The sequence below is a fragment of the Salmo salar genome, chromosome 11, assembly GCF_965601325.2.
Source record: "Salmo salar chromosome 11, fSalSal1, whole genome shotgun sequence".
NCBI lineage: Eukaryota > Metazoa > Chordata > Actinopteri > Salmoniformes > Salmonidae > Salmo > Salmo salar.
Window position 1 is genome coordinate 40,467,058 of NC_138301.1, and position 20,670 is coordinate 40,487,727.

At 46.1% G+C, this 20,670-nt stretch overlaps 1 protein-coding gene across 13 annotated transcripts in view; it reads right to left on the reverse strand.

Moving 5' to 3' along the window:
* Positions 1-20,670, reverse strand: part of neo1a (neogenin 1a) — a 230,835-nt gene that overhangs the window by 42,128 nt on the left and 168,037 nt on the right. For 10 of the 13 annotated variants that reach the window (XM_082957922.1, XM_082957921.1, XM_082957920.1 and 7 more), the window contains exons 8-12: positions 15,390-15,624; positions 13,373-13,527; positions 8,260-8,408; positions 492-630; positions 278-327 (exon numbers count right to left, since the gene is read on the reverse strand). In XM_082957922.1, the coding sequence (XP_082814048.1) occupies positions 278-327; positions 492-630; positions 8,260-8,408; positions 13,373-13,527; positions 15,390-15,624 (728 nt within the window). The remainder of the gene's footprint in view (positions 1-277; positions 328-491; positions 631-8,259; positions 8,409-13,372; positions 13,528-15,389; positions 15,625-20,670) is intronic. The other 3 variants (XM_082957929.1, XM_082957926.1, XM_082957923.1) reach the window with 1 other exon arrangement.

Genomic DNA, 20,670 nt, shown 5'->3' on the forward strand with positions numbered 1-20,670 from the left:
TGTGGGAGATGAGCCTCTAGATGGGTGAGGCTGTAGGAGTTGAACAGGAGGTGTGATAGAGAGAGAGACAAAAGCCTTCAGACAGGCCCAGTCTCCAGCCACTTGCTGGGTGGATCGATACAGGATTCAAGCACAACGCTAGCAGTCTGAGTATGAGCTGAGCCCACTGACAAGAGCTAATGGCATGGAAAACAGGGTTAGGCCCACAGCTATCACATCACCTTCGAGGTAGGGAGAGTGTCTGTGTGCTAAAGAGAAGTGCCTGACTAGTGCTTACCTTTGAGTTGTGAACTTCCACAGTGAGGTTTTGAGGAGGGGCACTGGGAACTGTAGGGGTAAAAACAAGGTGTTTTACTCTTTAGAACTCAAGAGAGATCACCTCAACACACCAGGTCTTTAACCTCTTCCTCTTCCAAAGGAGCCCGTTGTGATCTACCCATTTCTCCTATGAGAGAGGAAGAGTTCCGCTCCTTCATCTGTCCCCTGCTTACCATCAGACAGGGTGGTGACGGTGATGTCTCCTGTGGACACTCCCGGGCCGTGCTTGTTGAAGGCCACCACTCTGATGCTGTACTCTGTGAACTTCTTCAGACCCATCAAGGTGTAGGACAGAGCTCCAGCGTCTATGTCCTGAGAGGTTGAAAAGAGACGTGGTACACAAAGTTAAGTAGTGCTTCTATAGATTTATTTTGTACTTTTCCTTGTTTTGTACTACTACTACTACTACCACCACCATCACCACTACTACCACCATTACCATCACTACTATCACCACCGCTACAACTACTACCACTATCACCACCGCTACTAATACCACCGCTACAACTACTACTAACACCACTACCACTATCACCACTACCTGGTCCCGTGTGGCTCAGTTGGTAGAGCATGGTGTTTGCAACGCCAGGGTTGTGGGTTCGATTCCCACGAGGGACCAGTATGCGGAAAAAAATGTATGAAATGTATGTATTCACTACTGTAAGTCGCTCTGGATAAGAGCGTCTGCTAAATGCCTAAAATGTAAATGTAAAATGTACCACCACCACTACTACTACTACTACTATCACCACCAATACTACTACTACCACTACCACAATCACCACTACTACTAGTATCACCACTACCACAATCACTACTACTACTACCACCACCACAACTAGTACTACTACCACCACCACAACTAGTACTACTACCACCACCACAACTAGTACTAATACCACCACAACTAGTACTACTACCACCACAACTAGTAGTACTACTATCACCCCTACCACTATCACCATCACTACTACTACTACTATCACCACTACTACTAATACCACAACAACTAGTACTACTATCACCACTACTACTACTACTATCACCACTACTACTGCTACCACTACTATCACCACCACTATCACCACCATCACCACCACAACTAGTACTACTATCACTACTACCACCACCACTAGTACTACTATCACCACTAGTACTACTACCACCACCACTAGTACTACTATCACCCCTACCACTATCACCATCACTACTACTACTATCACCACTACTACTAATACCACAACAACTAGTACTACTATCACCACTACTACTACTACTATCACCACTACCACTACTACCATCACCACCACAACTAGTACTACTATCACTACTACCACCACCACTAGTACTACCACCACCACCACTAGTACTACTATCACCACTACTACTACTACTATCACCACTACTACTATCACCACCACCACCACTACCACCACAACAACTAGTACTACTATCACCACTACTACTACTACTACTACTATCACCACTACTACTACTATCACCACTACTACTACTATCACCAATACTACTACCACCACCACTACTACCATCACCACCACCACTACTACTATCACCACTACTACTAATACCACAACAACTAGTACTACTATCACCACTACTACTACTACTACTACTATCACCACTACTACCACCACTACCACTACTACCATCACCACCACAACTAGTACTACTATCACTACTACCACCACCACTAGTACTACTATCACTACTACCACCACCACTAGTACTACTATCACCACTACCACCACCACTAGTACTACTATCACCACTACTACTACTACTACCACCATCACCACTACTACTACCACCACTACTACTACCACCACTACTATCACCACCACTACTATCACCACCACTACTATCACCACCACCACTACAACAACTAGTACTACTATCACCACTACTACTACTACTATCACCACTACTACTACTACTACTACTACTATCACCACTACTACCACCACCACAACTAGTACTACCACCACCACTACTACTACTACTATTACTACTACTACTACTATCACCACCACCACCACCACTACTACCATCACCACCACTACTACCATCACCACCACTACTACCATCACCACAACTACCACTACTATCACCACTACCACTACTAGTACTACTATCACCACTACCACTACTATCACCACTACTACTACCACCACAACAACTAGTACTACTATCACCACTACTACTACCACCACAACAACTAGTACTACTATCACCACTACTACTACTACTACCACCACTACTACTATCACCACCACTACCACCACCACCACTACTACTACTATCACCACCACCATTACTACTATCACTATCACCACCACCACTACTACTATCACTATCACCACCACCACCACCACCACCACCACTACTACCACCACCACTACTACTACTACTACCACTATCACCACCACCACTACTATCACTATCACCACCACTACTACTACTATCACCACCACCACTACTATCACCGCCACCACTACTACTACTATCACCACCACCACTACTACCACCATCACCACTACTACTACCACCATCACCACTACTACTACCACCACCCCCACAACTAGTACTACTATCACCACAACTAGTACTACTATCACCACCGCCATCACCACTACTAACACCACAATCGCTACCACTACCACCACCACTACTACAACTAGTACTACTACCACCACTACAACTAGTACTACTATCACCACTACTGCTGCTACTACTACTACCACCACCCCCACAACTAGTACTACTATCACCACAACTAGTACTACTATCACCACAACTAGTACTACTATCACCACAACTAGTACTACTATCACCACCGCCATCACCACTACTAACCCCACAATCGCTACCACTACCATCGCTACCACTACCACCACCACTACTACCACTACTATCATCACCCCTACTACCACCATCACCACCATTATTACTACCACCACTACAACTAGTACTACTATCACCACCAAAACTAGTACTACTATCACCACTACGGCTACTACTACTACCACCACAATTAGTACTACTATCACCACAACTAGTACTACTATCACCACCGCCATCACCACTACTAACACCACCATCGCTACCACTACCATCGCTACCACTACCACCACCATCACCACCATTATTACTGTCACCACCACTATCATTATTACTATTACTACTACTACTACTACTACTACTACTACTACTACTACTACTACTACTACTACTACTACTACTACTATCATTACTACCACTATCACAATCACCACCACTACTACCATCATCACCACTACTACCACCACCACTACTACAGCTGCTACTGGCACACACATAACCCCCCGCACCCGCATAAACCCACCATATCTAAAAATAAGCTAATTTTCATTCAGCCCTTTTGTATACTGTATAGTGACACTAACCAGGTCTCCATCCACCTTTTCGTGCAGTAAAGTACATGTTGGATACAAAATGCCACGACAGCCCTGATGGAAAGAGCTAATTTGTCGTTAAACTTTCCAAATGTCCAGAAAACAAAATTCGCTAGACAAGGTGGGATCTTTTTGTGTCAGTAAAATTAATTATGAGCGAAATGCTGGTGCAAACACCTTTATGCGCAAATATTGATATAATAGCAATCACATGACATGGAGAGGATCTGTGTCTGCACTACGTACTCACTACTGGTGTCCCCAAGGGCTCGGTTCTTGGCCCTCTTCTCTCTATACACCAAGTCACTCGGCTCCGTCATATCCTCACATGGTCTCTCCCACCATTGCCATGCAGATGACAACTACTTTTCTGCTTCCTCCCTTCTGATACCTACACTACCGTTCAAAAGTTTGGGGTCACTTAGAAATGTCCTTGTTTTGTCAATCAAAATCACATCAAATTGATCAGAAATAGTGTCGACTAGTGATGCACCGATGAGACACTTTTGGCCGATACGATACTGATATTTTCCTTGCCAAAAAAAAACAATACCGATAAGCATTCTAGTACAGTTAAATAGTTAACACACACACACATGGACGCAGCGGTCCAAGGCACTACATCTCAGTGCAAGAGGCTTCACTACAGTTCCTGATTCGAATCCAGGGTGTATCACATCGGGCCGTGATTGGGAGTCCTATCGGGCAGCGCACAATTGGCCCAGCATCGTCCGGGCCATTATTGTAAATAAGAATTTGTTCTTAACTGACTTGCCTAGTTAAATAAAGGTTACACACACACACACACACCAAAAAGTTATTTTGTTGGCATTTATGCATGTCCCATTACCAGTAAAACATAATCAAAACCTATTTCTTTCACTTACTTGCTGTGCTGTTTCATTGTTCAGTCGTTTAATTTTCAACGAAGATTTCTATGGAAGGCCGTTTGGGTCTTTGCGTGTCAAAAAGATATACACGTAAAATAACACTATTAGACGTGTCAAATAACATGAATCTGTTTCAATAGCTATAGTTAGCTAGCTACCATCTAAAACAACTAATTTATAAGACAGTTCTTATTTCATTAATTGTGGTCGGACCCATCTATGTGAAGCTAGCCACAATAAGGATTAGCCACAATAGTGGACTTTGCGATTATCCTTTAAAATAGATAGGCATAATAGGCATAACTCTATTATTTGTATTCATTTGCATCACTGTCAATGACATACTTTTATTTTGAAGGCAAACCGCAAATTCCACTATTGTGCCTATGTAACAGTGTAGGTTCCGTCCCCCCCTTCGCCCCAACCTGGGCTGGAACCAGGGACCCTTGCACACAACAACTGACACCCATGAAGCATCGTTACCCATCGCGCCACAAAAGCCGCGGCCCTTGCAACGCAAGGGGAAACCCTACTTCAAGTCTCAGAGCGAGTGACGTCACTGATTGAAACGCTATTAGCGCGCACCACCGCTAACTAACTAGCCATTTCACATCGGTTACACTTAATCCTTATTGTGGCTAGCTTCACAACACATAACCTGGTCAGGTCGAGCCTCACTAGCCAGATGAAGCTAGCTGGCTGCTTATAACGTTAGCTTTGGGCAACAGGGTTAAGTAGCTGGCTAGCTATTTATTTTCTTTCATGAACTGAAGTTCAATTTCAATAGGCGAACAACAAGTGGCAACCTAGCTAGTACGTACTCACAAGGATTCCTAAATCATTGCTAAGAATAATGAAAATGACTGCAGTTCTCAGGCTGGTTGTATTGGTGCTAGCTAGGTACCAAGCTAAAGCTAGCTACCCCAGAAGTTGCGGTCGAACAAATGATGCTTTATTACTACCGCGGTATTGTAAACACATCGTTCGTGGCCGATGTTTGCTTGTTTGCAGACTTTTTAGTACAGCTTTGACAGTGCTACTGTATATTTTTTGACACGCAAAGACCCAAACGGCGTTCCATAGTATGTCGTGAAGCTAATAGTGACGCTATTACTGTGTAACTCCGGTAGGGCAACATCTGACAAATAGCGCACTTGGTAGTGTGTACCGGTGCTCAACCAGTCGGCGAAAGCTAACATCACCCACGACAGAGAACGGTTGATTGTCAAGGGCAAAGAATTCCATTATATTGGCTTTAATGGATTTCGCCTTTGAGTTGTCTCATTGAAATGTTCTTACTTTTTCAAATGACTTGTTGACTGCTCGATCCACACAGCAGAGATTGTGGGCTAGTTTAGGAATGCTATGTTGCACTTATAGCGCAAAATGTTACGTGGCACCATTACGTCATGTGCCTTCGTTAAATAGGTATGCACATCAGCTTTGACATCAGTTTTGTACATCGGGTGTTAAACTAGACATAGCTAAAAACGGCAACATCGGTATCGGCCTAATATCGGCCGATTACGATATGTTCACCGATATATCGTGCATCCCTAGTGTAGACATTGTTAATGTTGTAAATGACTATTGTAGCTGGAAACGGCTGATTTTTAATGGAATATCTACATAGGCGTACAGAGGCCCATTATCAGAAACTCCTGTGTTCCAATGCAGGTTGTGTTAGCTAATCCAAGTTGATCATTTTAAAAGGCTAATTGATAATTTGAAAAACCTTTTGAAATTATGTTAGCACAGCTAAAAACTTGTGCTGATTAAAGCAGCAATAAAACTGGCCTTCTTTAGACTAGTTGAGTATCCGGCACATCAGCATTTGTGGGTTCGAGTACAGGCTCAAAATGTCCAGAAACAAAGGACTTGCTTCTGAAACTCATCAGTCTATTCTTGTTCTGAGAAATTAAGGCTATTCCATGTGAGAAATTGCCAAGAAACTGAAGATCTCGTACAACGCTGTGTACTACTCCCTTCACAGAACAGCGCAAACTGGCTCTAACCAGAATAGAAAGAGTGGGAGGCACCGGTGCACCACTGAGCAAGAGGACAAGTACATTAGAGTGTCTAGTTTGAAAAAAAACAGACACCTCACAAGTCCTCAACTGGCAGCTTCATTAAATAGTACCCACAAAACACCAGTCTCAACGTCAACAGTGAAGAGGCGACTCTGGGATGCTGGCCTTCTAGGCAGAGTTGTAAAGAAAAAGCCATATCTCAGACTGGCCAATAAAAAGAAAAGATGAAAATGGGCAGAAGAACAGACACTGGACAGAGGAACTCTGCCTTCAAGGCCAGTGTCTGTTCTTAATCTTTTCTTTTATGATGAACTTCACAGGGTGGTGAAAGCGCACGGTGATGAGCTTCATGCTCCTTTCCAATAAATATCAAGGGTCTAATTCTGATGACATAATGTTCTGATGACATGATGATAAAAATAATCTTGCTCTTTTTGTCCATAATAATCTTATCGTGTAGGCTATACACACATTGTATCTGCGAGCTGTTGTCTATAGTGCACATGCCAAGACCAGAGTTGGCACATTCACTATATAACGCAACATTTTTTGTCACAAAACCATCAGTCGTTGGAAATTCGATAGAAACACATTGAACTTTTTTTAAATTTTTCGGTACATGGGAGTTTAACCGCAAAAGTTATTTTATGGGCACTACGTCATCACGCACAGCCTTTTAACCGCAACAAGTACATTTGATAGAAACAGTTATCTGGTGTGAAAATGCGCATATTGTTCTGATGCAGATTTTTGAATATTTGCATAAAAATCTGTTGCCAATTGGATGGAAACCTAGCTACTTATTTTAAAAAGCCCCTTCTATTTGGGGACCGCCCTAATCTTCATCCCTGGGTAGTAAAACCACAGTGTCTAAGTGTCCAACTGAAGTCAGGCGCGCCATTGTGACAGCTTCCTCCCTGTAGACATGCCACTTCCTGAAGCCTTCCCCGTCTCAATAATTCATCCACTCTAACACCCCGTTAGCTACCCTGTTCTCTGGATTCAACCTTTGTTCCTCTCTTTTCAGATAAAGAGATCGTCTGATCAGCCTCTTCTCTTCCTGTCAGCCTCTCTCTCTCCTCTAGGGAGCGAGGGATGGCAGCAGCAACAGCATCATTACTCGTTGTGCTGGCTGACATTTCATCCATTATCATATTAAAGGCTCTTTAACACCTGGCTGGTTGGGCTGGCAGGGCTGGATGACTCAGGAGGCTGTGCTGCGGTGCGCTGCACTGTGGCCTGCTGGGAGACTGGGGAATAGGGAGGGTGGTGCTGCCAGCTTTCTGATAGAGTGGGAATAGAGCAGAGGCTTTGGAGCTTCAGGGAACAGGAGTTTCAAGGCAGTCTACTGGGCTGTGACAGAGCTGGGACACTTCAATGGGCTATATGGTGCTGATATATCGCTGATGCTAAGCCGGAAAAAGCAACGGTTAATTTCGCTGTTCTGTTTTGCTTGTTTGCAGTCTTGTTGTTACACCATCACAAGACTAATCTCTCTCACAGAATATGATGATCACTATTTCAACATATAGGGCCATCTAACTCCCAACCCATCACACTGGGTCTTACCTGTTCCAGGTCCAGACCCTTCTCCATGTAGTAGACCTTGTAGGTGAGGACGTCGCCGTTGCCAGTGAGGGGCGTGTCCCAGCTGAGGGTGACGGAGGTGGGTGTGGTCGACACAGCCTGGAGGTTGGGGGCGGGGCCAGGAACCTGCACTGGAAACACCAAAGGAGACAGCGGACACTTAGTATGAATCCCAAAATAAAAAAGACACAGGAAGGCATTTTCCCCCCAAATCTCAATATTTGTATTTTTTTCATATGTAAGCCATATCATAAAACCACACTTGCACAAAACCACACTCTCATTCAATCACTTGGAGACCATTCGGTCCCAATTTGAAAGACTGACATTTTGGAATGTCCCCCTGTTTATTTCTGTAACCGCAAAGCCTGACACACATGCTGTGGTCATTCCCCCACATCATCCCACCAATCCCCCTAGCATGGTATTCCAGTAGGTGAGAGGGGGGAGCGGGGACAGACAGGGTCATGCTTGGTTTACAGAGGAATTTATTTGAAGTATTAAGTTAATTGGAATTGGTTAGCCGAGAGAGAGCGGCTGGGACTAAACCAAGTGGTTGAGGAGGGAGGGGGGTGTTTCCATTGTTGTTTGCTCTACAGGGACATGAGTCATTACATTCAATTAACAGCTCTGGTGCCGGCCGGCGTAGCTGTTTAACATGAGACTGTGGTAGCAGGTGTGGAGAGCCACACATCTACTAGAGGATGTAGTCTCTAGAGGGATAACGAAAGGGTCTGAGAAACTGAGCTGTGTGGCAAATGTAATGCATCATTAACCATACCTAGTCCTCAAGAGAGAACTTCTGTGGTGTTGAGGATGTCGTGTGAATGCATGTACACTACCGTTCAAAAGTGTGGGGTCACTTAGAAATGTCCTTGTTATTGAAAGAAAATCCCATTTTTGGTCCATTAAAATAACGTCAAATTGATCAGAAATACAGTGTAGAGATTGTTAATGTTGTAAATGACTATTGTAGCTGGAAACGGCTGATTTTTAATGGAATATCTACATAGGCGTACAGAGGCCCATTTTCAGCAACCATCACTCCTGTGATTCCAATGGCACATTGTGTTAGCTAATCCAAGTTTGTCATTTTAAAAGGCTAATTGAGCATTAGAAAACCCTTTTGCAATTATGTTAGCACAGCTGAAAACTGTTGTGCAGATTAAAGAAGCAATATAACTGGCCTTCTTTAGACTAGTTGAGTATCTGGAGCATCAGCATTTGTGGGTTCGATTACAGGCTCAAAATGGCCAGAAACAAAGACCTTTCTTCTGAAACTCATCAGTCTATTCTTGTTCTAAGAAATGAAGGCTATTACATGCGAGGAATTGTCAAGAAAGTGAAGATCTCGTACAACGCTGTGTGCTACTCCCTTCACAGAACAGCGCAAACTGGCTCTAACCAGAATAGAAAGAGGAGTGGGAGGGCCCAGGGCACCACTGAGCAAGAGGACAAGTACATTAGAGTGTCTAGTTTGAGAAACAGATGCCTCAAAAGTCCTCAACTGGCAGCTTCATTAAATAGTACCCACAAAATACCAGTCTCAACGTCAACAGTGAAGACAAGACTAATAGACCATTTTTTACATTTTCTTTCAAAAACAAGGACATTTCTAAGTGACCCCAAACTTTTGAATGGTAGAGTATATACAGTACCAGTCAAAAGTTTGGACACACCTACTCATTCAAGGGTTTTTCTTTATTTTTACTATTTTCTACATTGTAGAATAATAGTGAAGACCTCAAAACTATGAAATAACACATATGGAATCATGGAGTAACCAAAAAAGTGTTAAACAAATCAAAATACACTGTATATACACACACACACGGAACAAATAGCAGTGTTTTAACAGACAGACCATGTTGTTTCTATATGTAATACAAACTACGCCTTTGTCCATCAAACATGGAAAATACTTGAGACCCCAGTTTCACTGACAAACACCCCAATTCTTCTCTAAGGGAAAGGAACATGTACCTTCGCTGTGTGTTAGCTGCAGATATGCCCGGTAGTACACGGAGGCTCTCATTTGTCAGTATATATAGTAGGTGTCTGGTGTGTGTAAACTATATACAGTGAGGGATGCAGTGTGGTTGGTCCAGATCTGGTACTTGGAATCAGGTCAACAGTTTAAACATTCATTTATAACCTAGAAGAGATGCTGTCAGACAGACAGACACATTTGTCCCTGGCACTGGCTGCCCCCTTTGCTATCCCCATGGGTAGTTAGGCTCCCGCCGGCACACATTATGGAGTGCCAGGTGCAAAGGACACAGGTAGAGAGGAAGAGACTGACCCAGAAACTGGGCAACGGCTGAGCCGTGATGGCGGGAGAGAGGAGAGATTAATAGGCTGAGCCGTGATGGGGGAGAGAGAAGGAGAGATGAATAGGCTGAGCCGTGACGGGGGAGAGAGAAGGAGAGATGAATAGGCTGAGCCGTGACGGGGGAGAGATGAATAGGCTGAGCCGTGACGGGGAGAGAGATGAATAGGCTGAGCCGTGACGGGGGAGAGAGAAGGAGAGATGAATAGGCTGAGCCGTGACGAGGGAGAGGGAAGGAGAGATGAATAGGCTGAGCCGTGACGGGGAGAGAGAAGGAGAGATGAATAGGCTGAGCCGTGACGGGGGAGAGATGAATAGGCTGAGCCGTGACGGGGAGAGAGAAGGAGAGATGAATAGGCTGAGCCGTGACGGGGGAGAGAGAAGGAGAGATGAATAGGCTGAGCAGTGACGGGGGAGAGATGAATAGGCTGAGCCGTGACGGGGGAGAGACGAATAGGCTGAGCCGTGACGGGGGAGAGACGAATAGGCTGAGCCGTGACGGGGGAGAGAGAAGGAGAGATGAATAGGCTGAGCCGTGACGGGGGAGAGAGAATGAGAGATGAATAGGCTGAGCCGTGACGGGGGAGAGATGAATAGGCTGAGCCGTGACGGGGGAGAGAGAAGGAGAGATGAATAGGCTGAGCCGTGATGGGGAGAGAGAAGGAGAGATGAATAGGCTGAGCCGTGACGGGGGAGAGATGAATAGGCTGAGCCGTGACGGGGAGAGAGAAGGAGAGATGAATAGGCTGAGCCGTGACGGGGGAGAGACGAATAGGCTGAGCCGTGACGGGGAGAGAGAAGGAGAGATGAATAGGCTGAGCCGTGACGGGGGAGAGATGAATAGGCTGAGCCGTGACGGGGGAGAGACGAATAGGCTGAGCCGTGACGGGGGAGAGATGAATAGGCTGAGCCGTGATGGGGGAGAGAGAAGGAGAGATGAATAGGCTGAGCCGTGACGGGGGAGAGAGAATGAGAGATGAATAGGCTGAGCCGTGACGGGGGAGAGACGAATAGGCTGAGCCGTGACGGGGGAGAGATGAATAGGCTGAGCCGTGACGGGGGAGAGACGAATAGGCTGAGCCGTGACGGGGGAGAGACGAATAGGCTGAGCCGTGACGGGGGAGAGATGAATAGGCTGAGCCGTGACGGGGGAGAGAGAAGGAGAGATGAATAGGCTGAGCCGTGACGGGGGAGAGAGAATGAGAGATGAATAGGCTGAGCCGTGACGGGGGAGAGAGAATGAGAGATGAATAGGCTGAGCCGTGACGGGGGAGAGATGAATAGGCTGAGCCGTGAGGGGGAGAGATGAATAGGCTGAGCCGTGAGGGGGAGAGAGAAGGAGAGATGAATAGGCTGAGCCGTGACGGGGGAGAGAGAAGGAGAGATGAATAGGCTGAGCCGTGACGGGGAGAGATGAATAGGCTGAGCCGTGACGGGGAGAGATGAATAGGCTGAGCCGTGACGAGGGAGAGAGGAGAGATGAATAGGCTGAGCCGTGACGAGGGAGAGAGAAGGAGAGATGAATAGGCTGAGCCTTGACGGGGGAGAGAGAAGGAGAGATGAATAGGCTGAGCCGTGACGGGGGAGAGAGAAGGAGAGATGAATAGGCTGAGCCTTGACGGGGGAGAGAGAAGGAGAGATGAATAGGCTGAGCCGTGACGGGGAGAGATGAATAGGCTGAGCCAGGACGGGGGAGAGAGAAGGAGAGATGAATAGGCTGAGCCGTGACGGGGGAGAGATGAATAGGCTGAGCTGTGACGGGGGAGAGAGAAGGAGAGATGAATAGGCTGAGCCGTGACGGGGAGAGAGAAGGAGAGATGAATAGGCTGAGCCGTGACGGGGGAGAGATGAATAGGCTGAGCCGTGACGGGGAGAGAGAAGGAGAGATGAATAGGCTGAGCCGTGACGGGGGAGAGAGAAGGAGAGATGAATAGGCTGAGCCGTGACGGGGGAGAGAGAAGGAGAGATGAATAGGCTGAGCCGTGGCGGGGGAGAGAGAAGGAGAGATGAATAGGCTGAGCCGTGACGGGGGAGAGATGAATAGGCTGAGCCGTGACGGGGGAGAGAGAAGGAGAGATGAATAGGCTGAGCCGTGACGGGGAGAGAGAAGGAGAGATGAATAGGCTGAGCCGTGACGGGGGAGAGATGAATAGGCTGAGCCGTGACGGGGAGAGAGAAGGAGAGATGAATAGGCTGAGCCGTGACGGGGGAGAGAGAAGGAGAGATGAATAGGCTGAGCCGTGACGGGGGAGAGAGAAGGAGAGATGAATAGGCTGAGCCGTGGCGGGGGAGAGAGAAGGAGAGATGAATAGGAGGGCGTTCACCTCTACTGTACCATGGAGAGGGAAGCCCTTAGCATGTCTACTGTAGAGCTGTGAGGGGAAAACACTCCAGTCACAACATCCTAGTAAGGCCTGGCATACACTGTGAATGGATACAGTGTTAATGTTTGACGGAGGAGGTATTACGGATTGGAGAACTGGAGAGAAGGAGGATGTATTTTCATTCAGCCTGCCTACCATACCCCACTACACACACACCCTTCTTTCCTAAGCCACAGCATGGGAGGACATGTTTATACACACACCTCACACACACAGGTAAGGAAATGGAAGGAAATGAACAACCACTACAGAGGATGTTTTCTACGGCCTAGAGAGGAGAGGACTGTAGTCCTCAGAGACAGTAGGGTGGTCTGGGTTCATGTTTATCCCTGTGTAGGTGTTTATGTTTGTTTGTGTGTGTGTGTGTGTGTGTGTGTTTTACCTTCACCCTGGGTGGCCACCTTGAGGATGGCAGAGCTCTCTCCCAGGCCGTTCTTGTTGTGTGCCACCACCCGGAACTTGTACTTGGAGTCGGGCATCAGGTTCTGAATGGTCACCTGCATCTCACCTGGCCGACTGGTGTTCAGGATACGCTCCCTGAGAGAGACACACACACACACACACACACACACACAACAGCCCAGTTAGTGCACACACACACACACACACACACACACACACACACACACACACACACAACAGCCCAGTTAGTGCACACACACACACCAGCCCAGTTAGTGCGCACCCACACACACACACACACACACACACACACACACACCAGCCCAGTTAGTGCACACACACACACACTCTCAACAGCCCAGTTAGTGCACACACACACACTCAACAGCCCAGTTAGTGCACACACACACACTCAACAGCCCAGTTAGTGCACACACACACTCAACAGCCCAGTTAGTGCACACACACACTCAACAGCCCAGTTAGTGCACACACACACACACACACACACTCCAGCCCAGTTAGTGCACACACACACACACACACACTCAACAGCCCAGTTAGTGCACACACACACACACAAACACAACAGCCCAGTTAGTGCACACACACACTCAACAGCCCAGTTAGTGCACACACACACACTCTCAACAGCCCAGTTAGTGCACACACACACACTCTCAACAGCCCAGTTAGTGTACACACACACACACACACACACCAGCCCAGTTAGTGCACACACACACCAGCCCAGTTAGTGCACACACACACCAGCCCAGTTAGTGCACACACACACCAGCCCAGTTAGTGCACACACACACACACACACACCAGCCCAGTTAGTGCACACACACACACACAACAGCCCAGTTAGTGCGCGCACACACACACACACACACCAGCCCAGTTAGTGCACACACCAGCCCAGTTAGTGCACACACACACACACACACACACACACACACCCAGCCCAGTTAGTGCACACACACACTAGCCCAGTTAGTGCACACACACACACAACAGCCCAGTTAGTGCACACACACACCAGCCCAGTTAGTGCGCACACACACACACACACAACAGCCCAGTTAGTGTGCACACACACACATACAACAGCCCAGTTAGTGCGCACACACACACACACACACACACACACACACCAGCCCAGTTAGTGCACACACACACTAGCCCAGTTAGTGCACACACACACTAGCCCAGTTAGTGCACACACACACACACACACACACACAACAGCCCAGTTAGTGTGCACACACACACATACAACAGCCCAGTTAGTGCGCACACACACACACACACCACACACACACACACACACCAGCCCAGTTAGTGCACACACACACTAGCCCAGTTAGTGCACACACACACTAGCCCAGTTAGTGCACACACACACACACACACAACAGCCCAGTTAGTGCACACACACACCAGCCCAGTTAGTGCGCACACACACACACACACACACACACACACACACACACACACACACACACAACAGCCCAGTTAGTGTGCACACACACACATACAACAGCCCAGTTAGTGCGCACACACAACAGCCCAGTTAGTGCACACACACAACAGCCCAGTTAGTGCACACACACACACTCAACAGCCCAGTTAGTGCACACTATCAATAGAAGGCAAGCAATACTACATCACTTGAGTGGACTGTGTTGTATTTACAGACTACACACCATTACATAGCAAGAGTCTACCTGTACACTGGGCAGTGTGTATGCTATAGGGGCCCTCAGCAGTGTGTATGCTATAGGGGCCCTCAGCAGTGTGTATGCTATAGGGGCCCTCAGCAGTGTGTATGCTATAGGGGCCCTCAGCAGTGTGTATGCTATAGGGGCCCTCAGCAGTGTGTATGCTATAGGGGCCCTCAGCAGTGTGTATGCTGTACTGTACTGAATAGAGGGCCTACCCGCTATAACACGCTGAGTAGTGTGTAATACTGTACTGTGTAGGGTCCCTACCTGTTGGTACCCTCCTGATTGAAGTAGACAGAGTAGGTGAGGTCTTCTCCGTTGGGCTCAGCCGGAGGGCGCCAGGTGAGCTTGATGAAGCGGGTGGAGACCAGCGAGGCCACGACGTCACGGGGGGCGGAGGGAGTGGGGCCAGTGGGGTTAGCCACACCTCTGGAGCCTGGCGTTACATGGTCAGTAGTGTCAGGAGTCAGTGAGGGGAGGGGAGGGGTGGGGAGGGCTACATCTTTGAGGGTGGGGTGGGGGGGAGATGAGTAGGGGTGAGGTGGATGAAGGTGAAGAAGACAGCGAGAGAGAGGAGGAAGAGATGGACGGACGGACGGCATCCAAAAGGAACAGAGAGAAGAGAAAGGAAAGGACAGCGAAATAAAAGACAACAAAAAAGAAAACAGAAGAAACACAAAATAACAACCACATAACCAAGAAAGAGCTGTCGGCCTGACCAGGAACCACAAAACACACTAATATCACGCTGGAATAATCACAACCAAACAACACAAAAGGAGGGACACTAAACATGCACAACATCTCTAATGGAAGAGGGGAGCAACACAATAAACACCACTGAATGGTGTATGAACACATACACAAAATACAGTCTAGACTTTGTACATATTTTACATAGCAAAGGGTGACCTTAGAGCTCCACACCAACTGTCAAACCCACCCTATCATGTTTTAATGCACTTGTACTGGCGTTATTCCAGTCTACCCACAGCAATGTGAAAAAATGTCATTTGGTGCTTTCTCAGAACAATCTGTGGTTAGACATGGGTATATCTGCTTTCTATTTTATACCAGACGACTCAGACACAACACAGGGAAAGAATGTCAGAGAGACTGTGGCATTTCCATTGGTTGCAGGTCAAAGGAATCAAGTCGAGGGCAATGCCAAAATGTATGAAAACTGAACATATGGGGAAAATATATATATATATAGAGAGAAATATAACTCTATATGCAAATGTATGCTGGCCATAGTACATCTATCCATCATGACACACTGAGGAGATGCTTATTTGGGGAGACTAGACTATCTGTTTATATGACAGATTCCAGCGGTGCCATGACCTTGGATATTGAACAGAGTGGTGTGGGACTTGCTGTATATTACACATATAAATGAGCACACACTCCACACACACGCCACACACACACACTTGGAATTGATTCCCCTGTATATTTGAGTAAAGGGAAGATAATAAATAAATGTCATTCCACAGAGTTACAACATATTTCCTTGGGCACTGAGAGAAAATTCTCCTCACCTCCCATAATAAAAAATGTAAACAATCTAATCATCAACAAAATATTCAATCACAGAAACAGCCAACAACTGGGAATACTTGGGCTCGCTCTCTCCATAAACATAAAGCTATTTTACAAAGAGGGCCTGAGGAGGATATACATCCATCTGATTCATAACTGTAGGAAATACATTAAGTCCGGTTCATTTCACTACAGCTTCTCTGTAATGACACGAGCCATTAGACGGAATGCAGAGGAGGCATCGTTCACAGCAATTACTGACTAGTACACAGCGTGAGCTGTCGGTCGGTCGGTCGGTCGCCGGGAAAGCATTGGGAACTGTTTACTTGACATATCTGTCAATCGTGTGACTTTCAGAGGTCATATCCTCATATCATAAACAGTCCGGACATGTCTATGACAGTTGTGTGTGTACATTTGTGTGTCTCCCCATTTGGCCGTGTGTGTATGTGTGTGTGTGTCTATACGGCTGTATATCTGTATGTGTATGTAGGATGCTCTCGGTCCGAGACGGTTTTAGGTGGTATACCGGGGTATTTGGAAAAAGCCATGGGACATTTTTTCAATACCAATTAAGTTTTTTTTAATAAATGTGAATATTTATAACTCCTTTTTAAGTAAATACCTGCAGTCAACTTGTGCAATACATTAGGAGATAAAGATTGTGTTCATTTCACCTGTCACATCATTTTTCATTATGAAGTTTACATGTGGTGTTTGTTTACAAGCACACTAAAACAAAAGACTGGGGCCTTGTGAGTCACTGTTGTGCAGCATGTGCCAGGTGATCAAATTACAGTATGGAATTCACAACTAAATGTTTGCCAGCTAGATATCTTAGAACTAGTAAGTTAACTGTCTAAAATGTGATAAATGCTCTGCAGTTGTGCATTTGATTTGCTAATTTAGTAGCTAGTTAGCTATCTAGCTGCAGAGAATCCCCTCTTGGATCAAGAGCCTTGTGGCTTATATTTGTTTTGTGTGTGCAGCAAACTGTAAGTAGCATTTTTGAGTTGGTTGTGTAGTTTAGGTCAGACTGTATAAAATCTTCACAACTCGCTTGTTAGCATTCTCTATGGGACTTTTTAGCATTGCTAACCTTCGGATTTCAGTGGGGTTTGAAAACAGCGCCCCTTGTGTTCCGTGCCGGTTTTACCGAATATCCCGGTTTGGCACAAGGTCGGTATGAAGGTATGAATCTGGATATCGCCCAAGCTTACTCCGTTGGGCCGGGGCTTGGCCCCCTCCCCTCGGTCCTCTGGGCTTTAAGGCTCAGCTGGAGGATTACCATTCTGTTGGAGACAGAACCCGGAGAAAATTGCCAGGGAAGGAATAAAGGGAAAGAAAAGGGGGAAGAAAGATGGCAGTCAACTCGGTGGAGAGGTTCCTGAGCTGCCTAGCGAGGTGCTGGCATGCGGCCACGTGCTAAGGACCACGATGTCCAAGTTGGCACCGGGCAAACAGTGAGTAGATGAAAACCATGATGTTAGTCTCAGTGGTACTATAGAGAACAGGACATGTCTCAGTCTCCTTGTTAATGTTAGTCTCAGTGGTACTATAGAGAACAGGCCATGTGTCAGTCTCCTTGTTAATGTTAGTCTCAGTGGTACTATAGAGAACAGGCCATGTCTCAGTCTCCTTGTTAATGTTAGTCTCAGTGGTACTATAGAGAACAGGACATGTCTCAGTCTCCTTGTTAATGTTAGTCTCAGTGGTACTATAGAGAACAGGCCATGTCTCAGTCTCCTCCTTGTTAATGTTAGTCTCAGTGGTACTATAGAGAACAGGCCATGTCTCAGTCTCCTCCTTGTTAATGTTAGTCTCAGTGGTACTATAGAGAACAGGCCATGTGTCAGTCTCCTTGTTAATGTTAGTCTCAGTGGTACTATAGAGAACAGGCCATGTGTCAGTCTCCTCCTTGTTAATGTTAGTCTCAGTGGTACTATAGAGAACAGGACATGTCTCAGTCTCCTTGTTAATGTTAGTCTCAGTGGTACTATAGAGAACAGGCCATGTCTCAGTCTCCTTGTTAATGTTAGTCTCAGTGGTACTATAGAGAACAGGCCATGTCTCAGTCTCCTCCTTGTTAATGTTAGTCTCAGTGGTACTATAGAGAACAGGACATGTCTCAGTCTCCTCCTTGTTAATGTTAGTCTCAGTGGTACTATAGAGAACAGGCCATGTGTCAGTCTCCTTGTTAATGTTAGTCTCAGTGGTACTATAGAGAACAGGACATGTCTCAGTCTCCTCCTTGTTAATGTTAGTCTCAGTGGTACTATAGAGAACAGGACATGTCTCAACCTCCTTGTTAATGTTAGTCTCAGTGGTACTATAGAGAACAGGCCATGTCTCAGTCTCCTTGTTAATGTTAGTCTCAGTGGTACTATAGAGAACAGGCCATGTCTCAGTCTCCTTGTTAATGTTAGTCTCAGTGGTACTATAGAGAACAGGCCATGTCTCAGTCTCCTCCTTGTTAATGTTAGTCTCAGTGGTACTATAGAGAACAGGCCATGTCTCAGTCTCCTTGTTAATGTTAGTCTCAGTGGTACTATAGAGAACAGGACATGTCTCAGTCTCCTTGTTAATGTTAGTCTCAGTGGTGCTATAGAGAACAGGCCATGTCTCAGTCTCCTTGTTAATGTTAGTCTCAGTGGTACTATAGAGAACAGGACATGTCTCAGTCTCCTGGTCACAATCAGTCTTCCATCTATTCTCAGACATGGACAGTTACAGTAAGGCAGAAATTGAGTAGAATCCTAGATTTCTACTGTAGCTGTTCTGATGGTCTATTTCTAGTAGATGAATTGTGTCATTAGGGCGTGTGACACTGGTAATGAATGGCTGGCATTAGGAGCTAATGAGGAAAGTTATCCTCTACCTCAACTAGGTATCTGGGTACTGCGTATAAGAAATAGTTTGACAAAAATATTCAAAGGAAACTGTTAATAATGGAAGAATCTTAATAATGGACAATGAAACATACTGTACTTTCCAGGGCAGCTGAATGATATCAGTGGAGCTCTTCAGGACAAAGATTTCCAGAACCTTTTCAAGTTCCATTACAAGGGAAGTAACTGGTGCCTAAGCTTCTAGTAATGTCAATACGAGTTGTACAATACGTCAACTTTGTGGGCATATGAAAACATAACTGGCAAAATGAGCTGCCACTTTGTCTGCCGGGTAGACGTGTAGAAGAAAAGTCGGCCATGGCTTTTAAAAAGTTAAGTCCTGTCTCGGCACACGTACACCCACAGGACACTTAGCTCATTGGCAGGCTGTTGGGCTTTCAAACATCTCAATTGCTGTTATATACAAAGAAAGCATGGTTATTTAGGATTCAGGTCAACAATGACGTCACCAGGCAGTGTTCAAAGTCTCTACTATGTAACTTGGAGAGTGAGAGGTCTTGCCAAGTGTTGCATAATGGTAAAACTAGTCTCAGAAGTGAAGGAAACAGTCTCTGCTTCTGTCTGTGGGTTGGGTTCATGTAATGTAGCTGAACAGAACCACATGGCTACACTAATGGCTTATTACAGAACGAGCACTATTATCTCCGGGAAGGAAGGAGGGAGGAGAGAAAGAGGGAAGAGAGACGGTCATGCTCCTCAGCAGAAGAAGATGAGATACAGCACATGAAAAGGAGAGAGCTGATATAAGATGGTTAAAAAAATACTGATAGAGCTAAAAGATTTAAAGGAAATGTCTTGATTCCTTTTCGGCAGAATATCATAGTCAGTTAAGCAGCTAAATGAACACATCCAAACTTTCATAGAACTTCAACAAGAACGTGTGATGGCAGACAGACTGCGCTCTTGACTGATTCGTGATGCTTCCTCTGAGGAGATGTACTGAAACGGTGTTTGTGGGGGGTTCTGATCAAGCGAGAACGATCGTGGTGTGGTCGTAGCCAATTGGTTGCTGCTGGAAGCAAAGCAAAGACTGTTTCAGTCATTCATTTGTTCAAGAGGCCATGTTCTCTTGCTAGTCTCCAGCCGATAACATC